The sequence below is a fragment of the Melospiza melodia genome, chromosome 12 (assembly GCF_035770615.1).
Source record: "Melospiza melodia melodia isolate bMelMel2 chromosome 12, bMelMel2.pri, whole genome shotgun sequence".
NCBI classification, from domain to species: domain Eukaryota; kingdom Metazoa; phylum Chordata; class Aves; order Passeriformes; family Passerellidae; genus Melospiza; species Melospiza melodia.
In genome coordinates this window covers 16,471,074-16,491,982 of record NC_086205.1, presented here as the reverse complement: position 1 = coordinate 16,491,982, position 20,909 = coordinate 16,471,074, and the positions used below count along the sequence as shown (strand labels likewise).

The 20,909-nt window shown below is 40.6% G+C and overlaps 1 protein-coding gene across 3 annotated transcripts in view; it reads right to left on the bottom strand.

Moving 5' to 3' along the window:
• Positions 1–20,677, bottom strand: part of ATP13A3 (ATPase 13A3) — a 54,474-nt gene extending 33,797 nt beyond the window's left edge. For 2 of the 3 annotated variants that reach the window (XM_063166992.1, XM_063166993.1), the window contains exons 1-2: positions 5,567–5,586; positions 927–1,020 (exon numbers count right to left, since the gene is read on the bottom strand). In XM_063166992.1, coding sequence (XP_063023062.1) covers positions 927–977 — 51 coding nt within the window. In that variant the 5' untranslated portion in view covers positions 978–1,020; positions 5,567–5,586. Of the gene's footprint in view, positions 1–926; positions 1,021–5,566; positions 5,587–19,390; positions 19,445–20,638 lie in introns of those variants that run through there. The other variant, XM_063166994.1, reaches the window with a different exon arrangement.
• Positions 20,678–20,909: the final 232 nt, after the last annotated feature.

The window sequence follows — 20,909 nt, the reverse complement described above, 5'->3', positions numbered from 1 at the left end:
TTCCCATTGAGTCCCACCCATTGTTCATACTGACATGAACTTCTGGGATTTTTTTTTCAACTTTTCATTAAACAGTGTTAGAAATTGTTTAAACTCCTTTCCTAAGAAAATGCTTTTCAAAAGTTTGGTTTATCACCTTCTCTGATGACAAAAAGCAAAAGTAAAGCCTATTTTCTCTTCAGCAATAAAAATAAGTGAGTGAAAGATGGTGAGAAAAATTCTTCTTTTCAGGAGAAAATAAAATCATTTCCTAAAATAAAAAATATAACTTTAGTGATCAGGCCATAAGCATCTCCTGTTCTAAGATGCATTTACTTACTTTCTGTATTAGAGCTATCTAGTGAAGAACTACTTTTCCTTGCAGTGTGGACAAGGAAACAGAACAGTCACAGAAACCTATCATTTTTGGAAACAAAAATCCCTATATATACCAAATGGACTAGAAAAATTCCTGTGAACCCCAAGTGAGCCAGAAATTGAAAGAGTAGCTGCTAGTACTTTCCTGTCAAAGCTTCCTGCTTTGAATCACATTATGAAGCATTAACCTGTTTTAAAATACAACAAAAAATCTCCAGGACTTGGACAGAAGAAACCCCAACTAACCAAAGAACAACAAAATACTGGTAATAATAAAAAAAAAAAACAAAACACAACTCACTTTGTTTCAATTTTCATCTGTAAAAGTGGAAATGTTAAGCACCAAAATGTGTCATCTATTGGACTACTGACCTTAATAAAAACCTTTCCTATCCAAAGACTAATTTCTTAAGACCAAAAAATATTGCCAAGGATAATCTCATAAAATTGCTAAATTGATTTAAACAGAGACAATCCACTTACCAATGCAATATGCCCCCTTTAAGCAGAAAACCCTGAAAATGTGTTTCTTCTATAGTAAAAAAAAAACAATTAACAGAATTCATTACCATCTCATCTTCCTCTGCTTTATTGACATATTTCTTTTCTTCTTTCTCCATGTTTAGTATGATATGAAACTTCTCAACTTGAGATATGGAAGACCTTCAACAAGACAAGAATTAAAAATGAAAACAACATTACTGATTTGACACCTAAGTTTTATGTTGTTTCAAGATACTTTCGGTAAGTTCATATATAAAACACAACACTGACCAAAAGTTAATATTTATCTTCAATTTGCACTGTTACTAGTTTCTAGAAGTAACTATCTAAGGAGTTCTATAAAACTTTATGATGGAACATCAGATAAATACAAGTGAAATACTGCATAAACACCAGGCATTAAAAGAGGAAGAAGCAGCTTGTACCAATTTTACTCAGCTACATTCTACATGCAGCAAGCAGTTTTTGGTACATTCTACAAGCTTCATGATGGAAATGTAAATTTAGAAAAAAAAAAAAAAAGGTTAAAAGAAGTAGGTTAGTATTAGACATTTGTATCACTCTATATGTAATAGCTCCAATCAGATGCTTTCACAAGTCAGGCTATCCTTCAAGAAGAAAGACACAGTACCCCTGAGATCTACACTTCTCATCTGAGCAGAATAAATACTTGCTCAAAAACATTTAGTCCCCAGTTCATTATTTCTAAATCAAGACATGCTTTTTGGTCAGTCTTTCCCCTTCTTTCCAATTCCTCTCCTACTCAATTTGCATCAAAATCTCTCACAGTTGCTAATCTTGAGAGGTGCTTTGAGGACAGATTACGATCACAATTTTCATGAATAAGAAAAGGCATGAAAAAAATATGGCACTGTCTACAAGATGGATGCAGTGCATACAGATCCCTACTCCAAAAGGGGAGAGCTACAAACTAAGGCTAAATACAGTGAGGCTTATCAGAACTTTCCTCATTGCATAAGCAAGAAAAATCAAAACTACCATGTCAAACCACCAAATTTTTGAAAATCAAACTGCATCTAACCTCATTTGGGCACCCCTGTATATTTTAATTGTATACAATTTATAATTAATGCACAGGAACAAAAAACTACCACAATTAAAATCACTAAACAGCCAGTGCTCACCTGCCAAGACATAGATTAATTATAATTCTCTGCACTGACATGGTACAGCTTTCAATTATATTTACTGCACATACATAAATCTCTCAGAAGACACTTACTACCACAGCTTCTAACCAATCCTCAAGTATTAAGTCACAGCACAAGTAGCTACTCTAATTGTCCTTTTTCAGGCTGTTATTATTAATGAGTACATATTATTAATAAGTAATGTTAATTAGTACAATCACTACCAATTTCTCTGCCATTAACTCCCCAACATTTTCACAAACCAAATCTCCAGACTACAAGTCAGATGCTCTCAAAGCCAGCCCCTGGATCCGTGCACTCACATCCACCAGCAATGCCAGCTTCAAAGGGTCCCTCCTCCCATCTCCTGCAGCTTATCTACAGCATCACAGCCACTCGTGCTTTCTGCCACCCACCATCTCCTTCCCACTTAACCCAATCAATGAAGCAGGAACCCAACAGCAAAGGTTTCTTTTGCTACCCAAAACTGGATCTCCTCAGAAATCTATTCCCACTGCTGAATAAGGTCCTAGTAGAAGAAACACACAAAGGAGAGAACTGCATCACAGCACAAAGCTGAGTCTCAGGTGAGAAGCTCAGTACTTCATAAATTGATACAGTTTTCATTTTGTTCTGAATGGAGAGAACTTGCCAACATTGGATTGGAACATCAGCTCACACTTTCCTTGTCTTGTTAAGCTGAAAATTTTCTATTGCTACGCTATAATTTTACTGCAGATTTACTTGGAAATTAAGCCACACAAGTCATTAAAGTTCTAAACCACACTTTCATTTAAATTGCCACTTTCTTAACTAAGGAGCTTTCTATCCTGGGAAAGATAAGATATACATAGAACCAGTTAAAATCTGTCCTAAATCTACACAGGACTGCTAAGAAAGCTCCTGAGGACAATCTTTGAATTAATTACATCAAACAACTTTATGTACACCATACAAATCACATTTTCAACCAAGAAGTCATGCAGTCAGAAAATGTTCTGTGTATTTACAGAATTATACTCCTAATAGAGTTCACAGGTCCAGGAAAGAATTATTAGGTTAAGCATACTTGAGCTACTCTGCTCTTAAACCAGCACACACTTCCCTGCTGTGATGTACAGTAACATCAAAAAGGGTCCTGCAGGCAACTCTCCAACCTTGATGGACATATCAAGAAAGAACTTGATACAGGAAAGCACCAGGCAGAAAAATAAATGCAAATAGCTTTCAGATCAATGGATCTCAACTGAGATTTCCATTTGGCCAGTATGGGACCTTATGGGACACCACGGCAGTGTGAGAGAGAAGTGCAATTGCCTTCATTTAGGCAATGGGAAGGAACATCAAGTTGTGGGTCTGAAAAAGCATGAAAGGAAATCTCAGCACTAGCAATAATTCCTGTGATTCAGTAAGCTCTTTGAACAGCTGGGTAGAATCAGACAGGGAATACATGAGGAGAATTAGGAGGCTATTTCTGACTCGCATCATTAGCTCCATCTGCATTATTTTATACAGACTCATTTACTGAACAACCTTCAACTAACACATGCTCTCAACATGGCACATACTGCTGGTAATTTTCCATATTAAAGTCCAATTCAAATTTCTAAACTTAAAAAGCATTACAGAAATATTTTCTTCGTTGATGGGTCATGAAAATGATTCCTATTCCACAAGAAAGAACTGCACTCTCTCTCCTATCATATCTCTTCTGGCACACCATCAGCCCAAGCATGTCGCCACGAGTTCAGATGGGTAAGTTCTGTGGTTTGTGTCCCATGTCCTGCTGAAAGCTGGAGCTGAACACCACTACATGGTGCTGCCTCCTTGGGTGACTTCAGGCTGCTGGGACAGACTGAAAAAACCTTACCAATTCAGAGAGACTTTAGCAATCTGCATTTGAGTTTTACTTCCTTCCTTCTACAACACGATGGAATTAAACATTAAAAGTTAAACTTTTAATTAAAGATTTAAATATAAACCTTGGTCTTTCCAGACCGAGTAAGAGAGTATGACATTTTACTAGTACTCAAATTGAAGTGAGGTGGAAATCTACTTGCAATAAGCAACATGAACATGGGAACAGCCAAATATAATGCGCTCTGATGCACATTACAGGCTGCCACTCAGCCTCTCTCTGGCCCAGGAGTGAATAGCCAGAGAAATCCTCTGCCCTTTTAACAAATTGAAAATAGCAACCTTTTCAAGAAAGAAGACTTACAACCAATGGAAATGCTGAAAGTTACTATCACTCCACTCAATATTTACTTATTGCATTGCTACTGTATAGCTAAGCACATTCTAGAGCCAGAGTAGTAGGAAATATCAAAAAGGTCTGTAAAGAAAAGGCAGCTTGCCACTGAGATTCAGAGAATGAAATCTCTTGCAACATTGTGTAACAATGTAGGTATAAATTTAACAAATGGCCTAGAGATCAGCTGAACAGTGTCTGAACTCTAAGTACTTCTAAGAGCATGCATTTGAGTCACAAGCTTAAACAGTAAATCTCCAACTCTGCAAAACACAGTATATAAAAATTAAGTTGAACAGCATTTCTAATTTGTAACTGTCCTGAAGAGTATGCAGCTGTGAGCAGGACAGCAGCACCTGCAGCCTCAGACCTAAGTTGATACTTAAGTCTGAATAAGATACTTATTTTGGAGCTAAAAGAAATCACAAATTGGATCACTAAAGAAATTACAGCAGTGTACAGAGCTTAAAACTACATGCATCCCTCACAATGAAGAAAATGCTGCACTTTTTCTCAATTACTACACCACTCCATATTTGTCCATCTATCCTGACTAAACCAGAATAACAAGTAATTGTACCAAAATATTTGAAAGTAACAAACATTTGTAGCAACAGTATAAGAGGTGCAAGTGAAGTTATGGAGTGTTTATTAAGGAAATTGTTCTAAAAGCACCACAGCAAGTCTCCATCAGTACACCTGAAGATTTCTGCAAGCCACACATTCAAAGGACTACTGGCTTACCTCAAGGTAGTTTTCTAACAGCTGGCATAATTAGTAAACTACTTCAGTGCAAATTTTACCCTTGGAGTTTGATGTTTGGGGTGGAAAGCAAAGACAATCTTCGCTCTGTTGCCTTCAACATTTGTCTCAATTCCACAATCCTTAAAAACTAAATAATACACATGTTGTTGCCATATAATAAACAAATAATAAACACGTTGTTTATTCTTTCAGTTTTTCAATATAAGTGGCAGTTTCATAGCTTCAAGAGAAAATTTTTAAAGTCTGGACAAATTACAGCTCCAAAAGAAGAAACTTTTGGTAACTCCTGCAACCACAGGGTAATTTACACTCCCAATTTCTCAAATTAAAATTTATTTTTTAAAGCTGAAGTTTTTAATAAAATCCATGTATGGATACCTATAAAAAAATTATGGAGTTATTAATTTTGCTTATGGTCTTATCATCTGTCTTCTTAAAATACATGAGTAAACTTCCACATTTGTATTTTAAATGCTCCCTACTTTATTATTTTCAGATTTTTGTAAAAAGTCCTGTGATAACTAATAGTTTCTCTTACCAATGAGCAGTCCAGCAGCTGTCCTCTGCACTTGCTTTTGTTACCATGAGTTAGCGAGGCAGTTCTTAATAACGGAGACCCTATCTACAAGGGAAGTCCTGACAAATGAACTATTTTGTCTAAAATCTAAAAAAAGTCTCCAAGGGCTTTTCAAACTGTTATCAAAAGATTAACATATCAAAGAAAATTTGGCACTGCTTGGAATGCTTTTTTTTTTCCTCTTCCCTCCAGAGTGGCCGAACAATTGCAAGACTGTGGCCGGGCTGGCGCGGAGGCTGCGCTTCCAGGCATCGGCCGCCCGGTCCAGCTCCTTCTATTCAAACAACAAATGCCTCCCCGGGAGCCTGCAGACACTCGCAGGGCTGTGCACAAGCCCTGATACTATCTGCCCAGCCAAAAGCATCTATGCTCCTGACCAAACCCTTCCTTGTATTTACAGCCCCGGGAGTGAAGACAACAACGTTCATGTTGAGGACTAAAGGCAGCGGGGCAGAAACGCACGGGTTTCTCACTCTCAGCATTTTGCACTTTAGCACACAGCATAATGAAGCAATCACACACACCAGAGCAGACGACCTTTAGAGACTGAGTGCTGTAAAGCTAAGAAAGTGAACTTTGTCACTACCTGAACATCACAGAAACAAGGTCGTTTTCTGTACAAGGCAAGGCTCAACCAGCTCTGCTTTGCTAAGAATACAAAAGGCAAACCAAGAGATGTAGCAAGGCAGACAATAAAAGCAAGAGACACATGAGAAGTCAAACTTCAAATTCACCTCTGTGCAAAGATTAATACAAGTAAATCTTCCTCAGCACCCTACGTAATTACTCTCAATAAATAAATCAAACAAAGTAAACTAACAGAGGAAGAAAATTAATAACAAAAAAACCTGACTGACCTGTCTAGAAAACAATCAAACACAATTCCCATTCCTGACATCCGAGCTACTGTCCTAGTAAGTGACTCGCTGTGCTCTCCTAGGTCCAAACAGGCTACTAAAGGACTAATACTCCTCTTTCAGAACTTATTTACTACATGTACATCCTCCACTAAGAGCCACCTTACACCTCTGTTATTAAAAATTAAGTTTCTAAATAGCTCAATGTCATGAAAAGCCTTTCATATTTCTGAATAAGAAACACCTTGAAAGTCATCATCTTGAACTGTATCCCAACTAGCTGCCAAAACACAAGGGGAAAAAAAGGAGGTTTTTTGCAACTTGAAAGCCAAACATTATTTAGTAACTCAGAAATTCAAAAATTCTGCACTTTAGAGTCATACTTTTAGCAATTTACTCCAAGAAGAAAACAATTCTACAAGGGAATAGACCTTACAAAGGCAATGTTTACCACTAGGGCTTATTCTTGTTCCAGTACCATGAGATTCACACACACTGAGATAATTTACCAAAAAGTCCATTTTTCCCAAACATTGTAGTGAAAGTTTTTGGGATTCAGGCAATGGGCCCAAAATGGAGGTAAAAGAATTGCTACACATACACAAAACACCAGCTAATGCTCAATCACTGCCATACAGCAGTAATGAAATAAAAACTGAAGAAATGCTCAAACTGTAAGGGGCCAGGAAGAGGAATGAATGTATCTTCTAAGAAAATATTTCATCTGAAAAGACATCTGACTTCTCAGGAAAGATGAAAACTCAGCCTGGGCGACAGTTGACCATTAGGAGAAAGTGATGGCCATTCATTTTCCTTGCCATGAGGAAACAAATATTTTCCTTGACACAAGGCTAAGAAAAAAGATTATAAAATGCTTACAAGGACGTTCTTCTCAAAACATATTTCATAATATGCTGCACATGCTAAAAATCAATCACCAAAAAAGCAAATTTGGACACAACATTTCCAGCTTGCAAGGGATGGAATCAAGATTTCTGCCCACCGTGTCTTGGACGTAAGTCCTGTATTTACTTTCCAGTCCTTCTCTTTTACATAAGATATCCTACTTTAGCATCTATAAAAATAATACATTATTTCCTAAAATTTCTCCACTGGCAGCTTTTGAAACAAGACAGGCAGAATCTGCAGCCACTGAGAATGAAAGAAGGACACTTTAATACATTTGCAATTAAAGATCTTGAAATCTATTCAAACAGCTATAAGAAAGTCCTGCTAAAATGCACCTCATGACCTCTTATCACCGAACAGTCTGGAATCAGGATCCATCATTAGTCTCTGTGCATCCTTTAAGGAAAGAGTTTCTGAGTTGTTCTTTTTGTATTCTCAGTCTCCAAGGAGCTTCTGTACACAGGTGTACCTGCACTCTACATTTCTGCTTCTCTGATTCTGCCTCACTGTTGCAGGTAGCCAGGACAGGAGCCATGGTGTGTGCCAGATGGACTTTGCCACACCCTGGACTTGGAAGGATCCATGTCTGAGCAGCAGCACAATGCCAGAGACATCTTACAGCACCTGGCAAGCCTGATCCCACATGAGAGAGCCTCTTTGCCTGTCCCCAAAACACAAAACTCATCCCACTCAAAGGCCTGGGGCTATCACATTTTTGTGATTTTAAAAGGTTATGACTTTTGCTTCAATATGCATTACCATGAGCTTACACACGTAATGCACTTGTAAAGCATTCAGTATTATTTGAATATATCTGTATTTTTACAAGCATGTGGTTTACAAACACAAGACAGCTCTGCTTGAGAGGCAGCCTCACAGAAGAAATGCACCTTACAGAAATGGGAGCTGATGCAGTTTACAGCTCTGCATACCTTGCAGCTGAACCCTTAAATACCAACTTATCCACATAATGTACAACAGATGCTTGGGTAAGACATACAAACTAAAATAACTATAGAAGATCAAAAATCCTTCAACTGCATTTTGAAAGGAGTTAAGGTTATAATTTGTACTACAAACAAAGCTTAACACTTTAGTCAACTAACCAAGCTCTAACAATAAGAATGACATAATAGTTTAATGAATACATGGAAATTTTACAAGTACACGAGCTAAATTTTAACAAAGCCCTCCACTCAATACCTATTTTATCACTTCCCATCTTAGGCTTTCTGTTATAATACAAGCTTTTGTTTCTGTGTTTAGGCTTAAGGAAGACCATTGTATCCAACAATCACCAAACCAAAATTGTATTTACATTTGTAGAGTGTATTCTTTGTAAAGTATACTTTTTGCAGGCTGTAAGAGCAATTGCAATGTTTATAGTAGAGTAAGGGCTACATTAAGGAAAGATAATTCTACATCTAACAATAAACTCAGTATGTCAATTCATCATGATAACAAAGTACTATAGCCAATACTACACTCAAAACTTACTTTGTAACCAGTCTTCAGATCATTATTTTCAGATCACTTAGAAATTAGTTATTAATATAGGAGCAATGAAGAAGATATGTTGGAAGAGAATTGAGGAAAGCTGTTGGTCATCTCACGGACAATTAGTCAAGCATTTTATCACCTGACTTTCCCACCATCTCATTTATCTTACTTCAAGCAGCAGCTATTCACATTAATGAAAAATTTCAACTGGAAACCAAGCACCAAAACTCACAATCACCCAAAGCTTGTTCCCACTCTCAGGCTCGTAGAAACAGAGTCTTTACCCATTTCTTTTCAGATTTCTGGACCTCTTACCTAACTGACATGAGAGAAAGAAGACTTGTCCCATAGTCAGGGAATCCAACCAAGCCTACATTTATTCTGGATGCTTATTAGTTCTTTTGTCTCTTGGAAGAGTATACCAGACATTTGGGTTAGAATTCACAGAGTATGTTTTGTTTGTTCTTGGAAGAGAAAATTCAACTGTTCCAAGTATCTTGTGTAAGGCATGGTGCCATTACACCCAGCATGAGCCTTTAAGCTGAGCACTGAGGCTGCTTCCAAAGAAATGTTTTTTTCCCACATGAGGTGTGAACTTTACTCAGCCCTTCTATGTGATTAAATACCCAAGACTATTCTGGTTCGATAATGGGGATGGCAAAGATGCCCCATCCCAGCACCAAGAGAGGGGCAGCCACTCCAGTGGAGAACTGGGAGTCTGAAGACCCAGACCCAGCAACAATGGGTCCTTTCAAGGAAGCATTTCCCCTCAGGGGCTGTGCCAAGAGCCCAACCTTTCCTGTGTGGCTGCGGCCTCATTGTGCAATGTAGAGTATCTGCTTCCTGGGATATATTTGCTTTTGTAGTATGGATGCTCAATAAAAGGAGGCAATGACTTTTTTTCCTCTTCCTCTTAAATTCTTGGAAAATATTTTTGAGGTTAACATAAGAACATTTGAATCAAATTTCTCTTTGTCTGCAAGGAGATCATCAAGCACCACTAGACTAATCAAGAGATGAACTTTCCTCAGAAGTTCAGACATTTAACTTTTGCCTCCTCAGAAGCACATATAGTGGCACACAGCTATGACTACAGCAGTCACACTCATTGTAAGCAAGCAATTGGCTTTCACATCATCCCTTCCCATCCTAATTATGACTTAATACCTTTCACTGCTTTCAGCAAAGCATTCTCAGACAAAGCAGCAGTATTTCTTCAATTTCCTGAAGCCAAAATGCAAAACTTAGATATTCCAAAGTTCAACTATGTAACTACTAAAAGTACACAACACAAGAATATATTCCTGAATAACAGATTGTACTAATTATACACCAAATTGTACTATTTTCTAAAAATGTATTCTGTAAGAAAATGTATACATTAAACCAGTGGGTGCTACTGTTTACTGAAAGCACAATTTTTTAAACTAGTCATAATAAATTGACACAAAGTTTGAATGTACCACAGTGTATCTGATACAGTCACTTAACTTAGATCAGAAACACTTCAAGGAAAAAGCTCTTGTGTGCAAACTTGTCAGTCGATAGAAATACTGTGCATGACAGATACTGTTAAAACTCTAAATATCATATAACAACACTAAATATTAATGTTAAAAGACTGTATAGGTTCAATTTAAAAGACATCACATATGACAATTTATTTGTTTTGATCTCAAATTACAGTAATTGAAATAATTAACACAAAAATCTGCAAATTAGTTTCATCACAAGATTGAACTGCTGTACAGGACAATTTTTTATGCACGGGAATTTACAGAACCTGACAGTTTAACTCCTGAAATTGATTAATTTACACTCACAACTACCATATGAGGCAAGAAGAAAAATCAAGGGGGAAAAGTTGCACACTCTGTTTCCATGAAAAGAAGTTTGACAAAGACAAGAAGAGAACAGACATACAGGACTGTAACATTTAACTCCATGCCTGCAATGTAAACCCTGGCCCACATCCACCTAGCTACTATGTGCCAGTCATTCAGAACAGTCCTACAAACTCAGAAGAGCTTCAGAGATTTAGTAAACAGTTGTATTTCAGAGCAGGGCTTCTACAATCCATGAAATTAAATTAACTCCCCACATCCTACTACAATACATTTCATCACTGCCTTAAATAGCTCTGTTTAAATGACACTATTCAGTGCTTCTGCGCCCCTTGGGAATGACTTCCACAGCATCAGCAGTGGGAGACCCCTCCTGTATAAGGGAAACAGACTGCAAAAATCTGACAAGAGATATCCCTTCAACTGCTGCAATCTTCTCAGTCCTAATGACCATCAGCAAAGGTCTTGAATATTACTTCTACTATAAGTAATAGCTTTTGCTTATCAATCCATTTATAGTTAACTTTTATCCTGCACATTTATCTTAAAGGAGAAATTCTGCTTTAACATATCGTGCCTAGAGCAACATTTTAATCTCTGTTTGAAATACCTTTTTTAGAACTTTTCTTTCTTTCCTAGCTATTAACATTGTTATTATGGAATTAAGAGGTGTAACTGTATCCATGTTCTCCCCCCTGAGGAGGAAAGTTTCCTTGAGCAAGACTGAAATGTTTCAAGTACATGAAGTGTATCAAGGAGTGCTTTTTCCTCAAGCATTGACCTCACTAACTGAAATATCACCACTGTCTAGCCAAATATTCAGAAGCAGCCTCTTCCCAGACAGCTCTAGTCGAGATGCTTGACCCAGCTTTCCCCTTCAGCCTTGCTTTTTCATAAATGTTAGGTAAAAACAGAGGTCAGCTTCCTAAAGTACCACTGAGGACTGCCACAATTTCACTTCTACTAAAGCTACTGGGGCATTTAACTCCATACTCTGTATCAGTGGCATGGAAGAACAGAAAGGCTAATAGAGCAACAAACAATGGGCCAGAAAGGTCAGATTAAATGTGCATTTCCCCTGCAGTCAAGGAGACAGCACAGAGAGAGTGACATAATGATGCTCCCCAGTGCACCATCTCCAGTCCCAGGGACTTGCAGTTCAAGAGTTTCATGAGCCAAATACCCAATCATCTTATTTATTACTAAGTGCATTTTTCCTGGGGTTTTAGAAATTATTTTGTGGTACATTTTATGTTTGCCATCATCCTGCAAAGAACTCCTAAATTCACAGAGGATTCATTTTGCCCTTATTCCGACCCTCAATCTATTAGCTTTATGAACATGCACCCTGGTTTCTCCTTGCCTACAGCATTTGGAAAAGCAAACTGCCAAACTACTTTATCTGAATAGAAGCAAAATAATCAAAAATGTTTGAAAAAGACTAAAGCTCTAACATATCTCCTTTCTTTGGGACACTAAGAGAGGAATCAATCACCAGTTACTATGTTTTTACTATCTTTCAGGCTGATGTTACAGGTACCAAGCTCTTTTTCATAGCTGTATATACTACCACACTTTCAAAATTGAAAAATGTTAACCTAGCTAAAATCAAGATTAGTAATCAAAGAATGAGGATGTTCTCTGATAGAGGGACACACAGATACAAAACACACTCTTCAGACATCCAGCAAAGGTAAGATGGGAGGATAGAGCAAAATGCCACACAGATGATTCACCATAAGATACTGTCCCATAAACTTAGCAAACTGTCTGCACATAGCACAATGTCTGCACTACCAAAAATTAGCCTCCAAAATAAGTGACCTTCACAAAAGGTGAACTACTTCCATTAAGCTAGGCCAACAAAAAGTATTTTCTGAGAGTGCACACCAAAATATTCTCAATCCAATACACTGTTCTGTTGACAGTACCTCACCAACCAGCAATACTGACTCGACTACAAGGCTGCACAAGTTCTGCCACCACACCCATCCATGGTACAGACAAGTGTTATCAGACTTCAGCCACACAGACAATTCTGGCATTTAAGATACTATATTGACATTTATGCCAGCAGAGGAGGACTCTCAGGAAACTGAGACTACACCTTTGTTCTAAATGCAAGGGGCAGACTGCATTAATTCAATATACTCTGCTCTGAAACCAGTCCCAAGGACTTCTATGACCTGTTCCAGCAATGGACTTATGTGCAACAGCATCTCCAGCAGAGACAGCCACTATTTCTGACACCAGACAGTCAGTACTGAAATGACCACAGGGTAAGAACTGGGGTTACAAATGCTACCAGCATGGCAGTGCCAGCTTAAGGCATACAAGTCCTCCATAACACATGCTCAGAATGCAATCATGCCAACAGTCTCCCCACTTAAAAAACCTGTATCACTCTGGGGAAGGGATTTTGCTGGGTAATGGAAAGGGTGGCAGAAGGAAGAGTGCTATAAGGACAGATCCATCTGCACACTACTGAGTAAGGACTCTGTCAGGGTGACAAGACCCTAAGTTATTTTCCATTGTGCTCTCACCCTACAAAAGGCATGCAATTTGTGTCGTGAAATTTGTGTGTTCTTATTTTTGCCTGTTCATTACTGAAGTTATTTCTGCTAGAGAAGACAAGTTCATAAACAAATGCAAATTATATTGCTATCAAAAATTCAAATTTGTAGATGAACTAAGGAAAATTAAGAAGTTAGGAGCACAAGTAGACTTTCAACCTACTCAGACTGCACAACAATGGTTTTCCAAGTGCTCCAGTTCACTCAGACACATTACATCTGCCTCTGCTCCAGACACAAGCCCTCCACCACAGGTTGATCTCACCCAAGCAGTTGAAGGCCATCGCAACAGTACAACTTTAACACAGCAGAAGCTGTGTTCCACCCATACACTGCTGGCATTTAAACTCTGGCTGTCTGAACTGGACTCAACACCATTATACCAAACACAAGTCTTCAATATTGCCAGCATTAAGGCTTAGTAGGCTGCCTCTAGCAATAAAGCATGGCTATGATGCAGGAAAATAATGTCAGGACCCTCTCTCAAAGCACTACTTAAGGTTTTGAGGTCCTCACTAAATGGCTGAACTGAAGACAGGGTTAATCTAAAGAATGCACTCTGCAAGACTGCACATTTAACAGCCCTTTTATGTTTCCATTTGAATTACCAGTTGGTCTGAAAAGAACATTTTGCTGGCTTGTCAGATCTGGAGTACTGCTCTAGTGACAGAGGCACCACTCTCTGACAGCAGCACCCTCAGCCAAAGGCCACTCAAGCCAGTGGAACAACCCTCAGAATTCACTGCACGTTGGATCCAGCTCTCACAACTTGGTGACAACAGCAGATATGTTAAGAACCCTCCATGCCTGTATGATAAAAATAGATCCCTGTTTGAGAAACAGAGGTAAGAAAAACTACTCTCCCCCAGAGAAAAAAAATCTCTAGCCAAGTAATAGGGCTTTTCAGGAAATTAATCTGCACCCAAAAGTTAAACAGTTCAGTAAATATTACAGGGTAAAGGTAAAGTCGGGCAGGTAATGCAACTCAACTGTACAATCTCCCCACCAGAGGCCAACCATTATCCCTGTCATTGACCTTTCAGCTACTGCTATCTGCTGCTGCACTAAATGCAGCCTCCAGAAAACAAGCTCTTGCTATTGTTGATGTGAAACATCATAGCAGATCTTAAGGGCAGAGTTCATGAGGGTAACTGTACTTTTCTTCAATGATTTGGAGACATGATATGGCAGCAAAATGCACAGGATTAATTGAAGTGTTCTCACACATTGCAGTTACATTATAAATCAATTGCTGAAATAGAAGGATTATCTGGATCCTTTGTTTTGCCACACAGACTACTGCAAACAATCAAAAATGATGATAACAGTGCATAAAAACAATGATATATAAAATAGCATGGCTGAACTCACAGCTGGACATTCCACTTTGCAATGTGTCCATCCTCACTTAGTGAGGAACCCTGCAGTGGTGAATTTACCACAGTATGGGAACTGCAAAGAGATCCTCAAAGCCAAAGGTGGACCTTTTAACTATGGATGAGAAACATTATAAGATCATAACATTATAAGAACACAAACTTGTTCTTCATGCCACAAGTAAAGACTTCTTAAAGTTCTACATTTACTGTGAGAAATGTTGAAAACTTAATTGGTGTTTTCTCTGATGAAAGTTAATCCCACTTCAATGTGCCCATCATGGTCACTGAAAATAGCATTTCCTTCTTACAAACCTTTTAAATACTTGAAATCTCTTACATTCCCCCTAAACTCCTCATCTCTTGCCAAAATAACTTGGATTTTCTTCCACATTTATGAAGTTGCTTCCTCAAACTCTGATTACTCTCATTTCTCTACTCTGAACTCCTTCCAAGTGGTCCAAATTCTTCTTGAATCTTGGCACCCAAAACAGATGCTGTCTGCACAGACTGTACATCAACAGCAAATAAAGCCAATGGAATCAAACTTTACATCTCTCAGACAATACTCCTGTTAAAACATCCCAGTGAGATATTTGCCTTTTCTGCAAAACAGCATGACACTGACTCATGTTCAGCTTGTGATCCAGTACACCCCCAGGTCCCTTTTCTAGTAGCTAACCAGTTATTGTTCACCCTGCATTTCAACAGCTGGCAATTCCTGCCTAAGTGCACTACCTGCATTTGTCCCTACTGAATGTTGTGTGATTTTTTTCAGGTTATTTTGAACTCTCATCATGTCCTCCAACACAGTCCCTGAGAATTTAATAAGCACATTTAATCAGCCAGCTGACTAATATTTTCATTAAAGGCCAGGACCCAGGACAGAATCCTTCAACATAACTTCTCATTTTAACACAGAATTGTTAATTACAGTTCTCCAGATAGGATCATCTGCCCCCAGATCATGCCTCCATTTACTTATGAGGCCATTAAAATGAGGAAAACCTTTATCAATCAATCAGTTCAGGAGACTAAACCTCCACTGCTTCTGCTATAGGCACTGAGCCTTCTGCTCTGCAGTAAAAAGGTATCAAGACTCCAGACACAATCACCTTTCCCACAAATCAGTTCATGCTGCTGTATCTTCCAAGCACTTGAAAACAGAATGTTTGCTTATTAATCTCAACTGATGGAAAAAACTGGGACAAACTGAACTGTCAGACTGTAACTCACCTTCCTCAGCTCTTCTCCTTTGTAACTGTCTGAAGACTCATCCTTTGCCAGCCTTCTAGTACTGCTGAGTAGTCCTACATAATATTTTTGAGCAGTTTTAAGAATTGTACAGTGAAACTTATCAGGGCCAGCTGACACAAACATCCAGTGGAAGTATGATCTAGTGTAAAATATTACTTTGTCACAAATATTCACAAGATTGAGCACCTGCATGACACTATGTGAAAGACAAGCAAAATAGGCACTAAACCCTTCAGATGTTCTGCAGCTCCTGCAGCCTGTGCTCTCCCCACCAAATCAAGTCAGCATTTCCCAATCTTACTACTACTAAGATACTTTCACAGGTAGCTTGAGACTTTTATGTCTCTTGCTACTTGCCATTCCATTTGCATTGCACCCTTTGTGATATCTGCCCCTACTTACCTTTTTCAGATGTTCTTCACAATGTGACTCAATTTCACATTCTACAGATATTTTCTTCCTTCACCCCAAGCCAGTTAAGCTGCTTACTCATGTTTCTCAAAACCCTTCTCATTACTCTGTTCTCCTATCCTTTAAAAGAATCAGCTGTGATTTCACAGCCATTGCCATTTATCACCTTCCATTTTGACATCTTCTAGCTAGAATAAAATCTGAAGGAGCTGCCATTTTTGTTACTGCATGTACCCTCTAAACTGAAAATATCTCTGCCATCTAACTTTGCTAAAGGTCAAAAAAAGAGAGTTGTGTATTTTGATTTTGAAGGATGATCTTTTAGTCTTAAATACCACATAAAAAATCTCAATCCAACTAAAAAATAATGGACTTGCCACCAGTTCTACTACCACATCCAAAGAGATGTTTTAAGATGAACAATGCAATGACACAATTCTAATAAAGCAGAACCATTTAAAAAAGGGCCAAATTCTTTGAAATGAAAAACACACAATGAAAAAATGAAAATCCCAACCCCTGCACAGTGCTCCACAAAGATGGTGCAGAAATTATGCATTTTAGAAAAGGAGCTGCAAGACATAAAACTTCAGCTTTCTGTGCAGATCACATCCATAGCTCCTGAACAGAAATTGTGAACACCCATCCTTTTTTTATTTAAGCCTGCTTTTCAGCTACCAAAAATTAAAGTTTACAGTCTTATTTCAATCAGGAATAAAGGTGTCACATTTGGAGCTATAACACAGCTACAGTTTACTACAAAATGAACTTTTGTTCTCTGCTATTTTAACAAAGGAAGCAGCTTTTTTATGAATGAAAACTATTTTTAGCTCATTGTGTAACAGTGAAAGGGAAACATTTTAGCATTACTGTTATTTAAAACACTTTTTTCAATGTCTTCTTGTAAAATTAAGATTTTTGAACTAGGATTTGTCTTGTATGAACTTTCTCATGCTAATCAAAAGCATATCCAAGCACTAGTCAGAATGTTGGCAGGTTTTTCACCACTGAAAGCCCACAAAAATTACTTATCTGCACAACAGCACCACTCCAGACCCACAGCAGGTTTGACCATAGGAGATGCCAAGCTGTGGAGACCAAAAAAGCCTGCACTTAAATCCAAGCTCTTTCTCCAAGGCAGTTCTTGCAGACATTGAAGAGATGAGCCTGAACATGAGCCAGGAATGGCAGAACACTTATGTTCACATTCCATTGATAAGGTTTGGGCACTGAGTAAATTCAGTCTCAGGAAACCCTTTTTTTCTAATTTCCAAAACTCAAGAGCTTTAGAAGATTAAACTAAAGGACAAGACAATAAAAGAATGACACATCTTCTCTCCATGCCAGCTGCCATCAGGTTGTGTCCTGGGCTGACTTTATGATGCTGGCATCCATCATGTGCCTACCACACAGACACTAAATAAGGAAGGTGTTACAACTCTGGTCCCTGCTCTGCAGTTGAAGATGCCTGAGCACAGCACTCAATAGAGACATTTATCACAAGAGAAGTAATCATTCCTACACCAGACCTGGGACAAGCTAAGACAAAGTAATCCCCTGCTGCAGATTTCTGCTGTTTACAGAAATAAAGCAAACGCTATCTGAATGTTTCCAGAATAAGGAACAAGGGTGCAATGGTCAAAATGCTTGATGAAAACCTGACCTTTCCATGTCAGCTCCCAGCTCTATTACTGATTTCCTCTATGACCTGGACACTCCACTTGGACCTGGCTTTTACAATATAAAGGTATTTTACTTCCACAGAATAAATTGAATTTGTCTTCATCTCACAGAAAATCAATGTCCTGTTGGTTGTTTTATACTCCACACAGAAAACAATAGGATACTACCTCTTTAAGGCAAATGAGAAAATATAATCTTAGGGTTCCATGTCAACACAGAAATTTATTTCCTTCTTTTTAAATAATTTATTAGGAACACAGCAAAACAGCTTGTCTGCTGTGCCATGCCTGTCACATGGCAGAGGAGCAGAAGAGGACTGAATCACAAAGTTTCTCAATCACTCAGACCTCATGATGCAACTTCCCTTCCTGCTAGGCAGCCCCCACGCTCCCCTGGAGGCACTGCAGCTTCCTGACCAGGCAGCTGGGACCTCTCCAGGTTAGGCATGAATTAGTGCCTCCCAATGCCATCAGGTCCTCCACAGACCAGCAGCAAATGAAAAACAAATACAGGAACAGATGCCTGATCCTAGAAGACAACTACCAAAAAATTAAGTGGGGAGAGCAAAACAAGCTCAAAGTCTAGACAGCACTACAGAAAGACACCAAGCTTGCTTGGAACAGCCCCACTGCTCCTGGGAGCTGTTTGGGAAAGCAGCAGCTGCTGCCCAGCAGCTCTGCTGGAGTCTGCAGAACTGCTCACACCTCCCTGAGTCACAGACAGCCAGCCTTAGTCAAAACCAGTTAACAAAAAATGTCTCTTGCTCATTTTCTGAAGCACTTTAAAAACTGATAACCTTGGAGCACACCAGTTTTTCACAGCTGACCTAGGTGCTCACACTGGAACACTCCATGTAGCCAGAAGCCAGTGCTCTTTCCCACAGGTGACTACACCAACAGGAGATGACATTTTTGTTTCACTAAATCATGTTAATGATATGCTTCTTAGAAGTCAGGAGGGTTAGATCAGTACCAAACAATTTCCAAGTCAATTGTACAGGTCAAAGTTTACACAGCATACTTTCTTTAAACTTTGTGAAACTGTACTTGTAATTAACCAGAAAAAGCAGCTAACAAAAGCAGCAGTACATAGTCATGCCAAACACCAAGACAAACATTTCCTCAGTAGATGTGCAATAAAGATACACTGCTGTCACTCATGACACTGATACAGGGACATTAAGTTTATGAGGACCACACTTACAGAGTAAGGACCACAACAGAGTAAATTTAAATAATGCCAAAAAACCTGCTTCTCACAAGATCATGAAAATCAATATTCTACAGGATGTAACGGTGTACAAAAAGTTAAGACAAGGTAAAAATAGGAATTCTTTCAAACATGTTGGAATTGATGGCTGAAAAATATGGCTAACCTGTCTGAAGAGCCAGTGTGTGGACAAATCTCCTACATACAACAGCTGAGTCACCTACAAAAAAAAAAACAAAAAACAGTTAGAGTAATGAATAGGCTAAATGAAACATAATCTTGATTGCCCCTGCTAAGAAAACACCATACAATTGCAGTGAGTGCAAACTGCAACGAAAAAGAAAACACATTAACGAATTCTAACTCAGCAACCTCAGAGGAGGAAGCAGCCAGCCAGCGTGGCCAGACAACTATCAGCACTCATGTTAGAACAGTTGAGAGTTAACATCTCCCACTGCTGGAGGCAATGCTACCTCAGCTCCCTGAGGGGCTCCAAATGTCTCTTCCAACTGCAGCACCTGCAGGGATGCACTGATCCCAGCGGGCAAGCCAGAGCACTGATGGCAGTAGCAGCAGGCTTTCAGAGCCAGTGCTGTCGATACTCAAGTTAATCTTCACCTTCAGTATCAATTCTGTGAAGGTTCTCAGTGTTTAATTCACCTAGCAGCTGTTTATCCCTGCACAGGCACAAACAGGCCTGCCCTCAGGGATGGCGCAGTGGCTGTCAGAGGTGCTGGCAGTGCGGGATCCCCGGCTCCACGGCTCAGCTGAGGGACCGTGCTCTGGAACCTCTGGCAGCAGCAGCAGCATGCACTGACTCATGTGCTGAAAAAAGGATGAGACGCATTGAGTCCTCATCTCGAGCTGCGAAAGTTTCTCTTTGGTACTCGACCAGCAGCACTCGCCACCGACCCCGCCACTGCAGAACACGCTGACGTGTGCCCGGGCGGCGGAACGCGCGCTCTTCGGGAACCGGGGCCGCCGGCAGAGCCGCGGGCCGGGCTGAGAGGGCGGACGGAGCGGCACGGGAGAGCTGCCCGAGGGGCCCCGACAGCCCGGGCTGGCCCCTGGGCAAGGCGGAGGGCGGCCTGGCCTCCGGGCCGGCGCCGCACGTGTCTGGACACCGGCGGCCGCCACACGCCGGGCCCCGCGCTCCCGGCCCCGCGCGCCCCGGCCCCGGGCCCCGCTCCACGGCACCGGCCCCGCCACAACCCCCCGCGCCCGCGCCGGGCCGGCCCGCGGGCCGTGGGGACTGCCGCGGCCGGAGCAGCGGGCGTAGCGGCTGAAGGACGCTACGGGCGGCCGTGCCGCGCCCGGCACGGCGGAGATTGCGGGCGTCACCGGAGGCCCGCGGACCCTCCCTCACTTGCCGGGCCGTGCCGTGCCGCGCCCGCGGTCCCACGGCCCCACTCACCGGCGGCCTCAGCGCAGCCCCATCGCCGGCGGGGCGGGCGCGGGACCGGCGCGGGACCGGCGCTCCCCCCCCCACCCCGCCCGCCGCGCGCGGCTGCCTCGCGAGGCGCGAGCGGATCGGCCGCCAACCGGCTGCACGCGCCGGGCGCGCTGAGCGGGGCGGGGCGGGGCGGGCACGGAAGTGACGGCGGCGCGGCACGCGCCAGCGCCGCTCGGCGCCGGAAGAGAGGGTGTCGCGCGGGGCCCGGGGGGCGGGGCATCGGTGGGAGGGG